At 35.7% G+C, this 1,397-nt stretch overlaps 1 protein-coding gene across 1 annotated transcript; it reads right to left on the reverse strand.

Annotated features, from left to right (window-relative positions):
* Positions 1 to 208: 208 nt before the first annotated feature.
* Positions 209 to 1,391, reverse strand: LOC105556207. Its single transcript, XM_012003292.1, has 4 exons — positions 1,355 to 1,391; positions 1,096 to 1,284; positions 836 to 1,024; positions 209 to 764 (listed from the first exon to the last, which is right to left on the reverse strand). Exons 2-4 carry the CDS (start codon positions 1,260 to 1,262, stop codon positions 575 to 577), a joined length of 546 nt encoding a protein of 181 aa, XP_011858682.1. The 5' UTR covers positions 1,263 to 1,284; positions 1,355 to 1,391; the 3' UTR covers positions 209 to 574.
* Between the last annotated feature and the right edge of the window lie 6 nt (positions 1,392 to 1,397).

Below are 1,397 nucleotides of genomic sequence, written 5' to 3' on the forward strand. Positions count from 1 at the left end.
CTAATTTAAAAATGATGTTAACGTTACGTGACATTTGCTAAACGGCCGCGACAATGCGTAGAGAAGGGTAAAAATTACAAATAAGTAATAATATTGCAATAATAAATCATCTTGCTATTGAGTCGCAAAGATCTGTATTGTTTCGCATTTTCAACTTAACTTTTAACTAATATATTTTTATTATCGATAAATAGTACCAAACATTTCGATCTCATAAGGAATTAAATTCAATAGCTCTAGGTACATGCGCACAAGAAGTTCTACATTTGTATCGTTTTCACGTGTGTGCACCGACAAACTCCCGTGCGCATAGTTTCTCAAATAAATGCTGTGTGATTAAAGTTCTGTTATATTCGCATAATTTATATTATTAATTATTAATAGCGAATATGTTGCATGTATTGATACAATTCTAGTACAAGAGAAGGATTATTTGGTATTAATTGTGACACATGATAAAATTTCATTAAATATACATATGTTTACTCATGTTTATGTGTTAAAATGACATCTGAAGGAACTATAGCGAATATAAATTTTGCTATCGATGACCGCTATGTACCTATATAGCAACTTACCGTTTCATAATTTCCTTAGTCCATCTTCTTACCGTCGATAAACTAACTATTATCTTGTAGTGTTCTTTGAGTGTGGCATGAATGTCTGATATTCGTGCGGTTGGTTCCTTTCTTAAGTTATCAAATATAATACTGTTCGCCTTTTTTCTCACGTCGGACTGTATCATTGGCCTTGCCTGCTCTTCGCTAAAGCGTGTACTTATATAATGAACTGTTTCTGGATGTTAGTTAATAACCTGAACAATTTCCGAACTTACCGCTTCTTAGCCTCGTTTAGCCACTTCGATACCGACCCAAAATTAACTGTTATCTTGTGGCGATATTTGAGTGCTGCGTGAATCTCTGTTGCTTTTGCATTTGGGTTCTTCATTATGTGATTGAATATAATATTCTTCGCCTTTTCCTTTTTGTCGCGCTTTATCATTCTCCGAAATGGAATCCCTTCTCTAAAACGCGTACTTGTATCAGGAACTGTTTTGGGATGCTTGTTAATAACCTGAGCAATTTCCGAACTTACCTCCTCCTAGCTTCGATTAGCCACTTCGACACCGACTGTGAATTAACTGTTATCTTGTGGCGATGTTTGAGTAAGGCGTGAATCTCTGTTGCTTTTGCTTTTGGGTTCTTCATTATGTGATTGAATATAATATTCTTCGCCTTTTCCTTTTCGTCGCGCTTTATCATTCTCCGAAATGGAATCCCTTCTCTAAAACGCGTACTTGTATCAGGAACTGTTTCGGGATGCTTGTTAATAACTGAGCAATTTCCGAACTTACCTCCTCCTAGCTTCGTTAGCCACTTTGATACCGACATTAAATG

Source organism: Vollenhovia emeryi, unplaced genomic scaffold (genome assembly GCF_000949405.1).
Source record: "Vollenhovia emeryi isolate VEMERY1.0 unplaced genomic scaffold, V.emery_V1.0 DF949015.1, whole genome shotgun sequence".
NCBI classification, from domain to species: Eukaryota; Metazoa; Arthropoda; class Insecta; order Hymenoptera; family Formicidae; genus Vollenhovia; species Vollenhovia emeryi.

What these genes read in the sequence shown, in the direction of transcription:
- LOC105556207 (XM_012003292.1), bottom strand. Translation starts at nt 1,262, where the DNA reads ATGATAAAGCGCGACGAAAAGGAAAAGGCGAAGAATATTATATTCAAT. An exon ending in CTAATCGAAGCTAGGAGGAG is followed by an intron (nt 1,025 to 1,095) that starts GTAAGTTCGGAA and finishes TACGCGTTTTAG; the next exon opens with AGAAGGGATTCCATTTCGGA. An exon ending in CTAAACGAGGCTAAGAAGCG is followed by an intron (nt 765 to 835) that starts GTAAGTTCGGAA and finishes TACACGCTTTAG; the next exon opens with CGAAGAGCAGGCAAGGCCAA.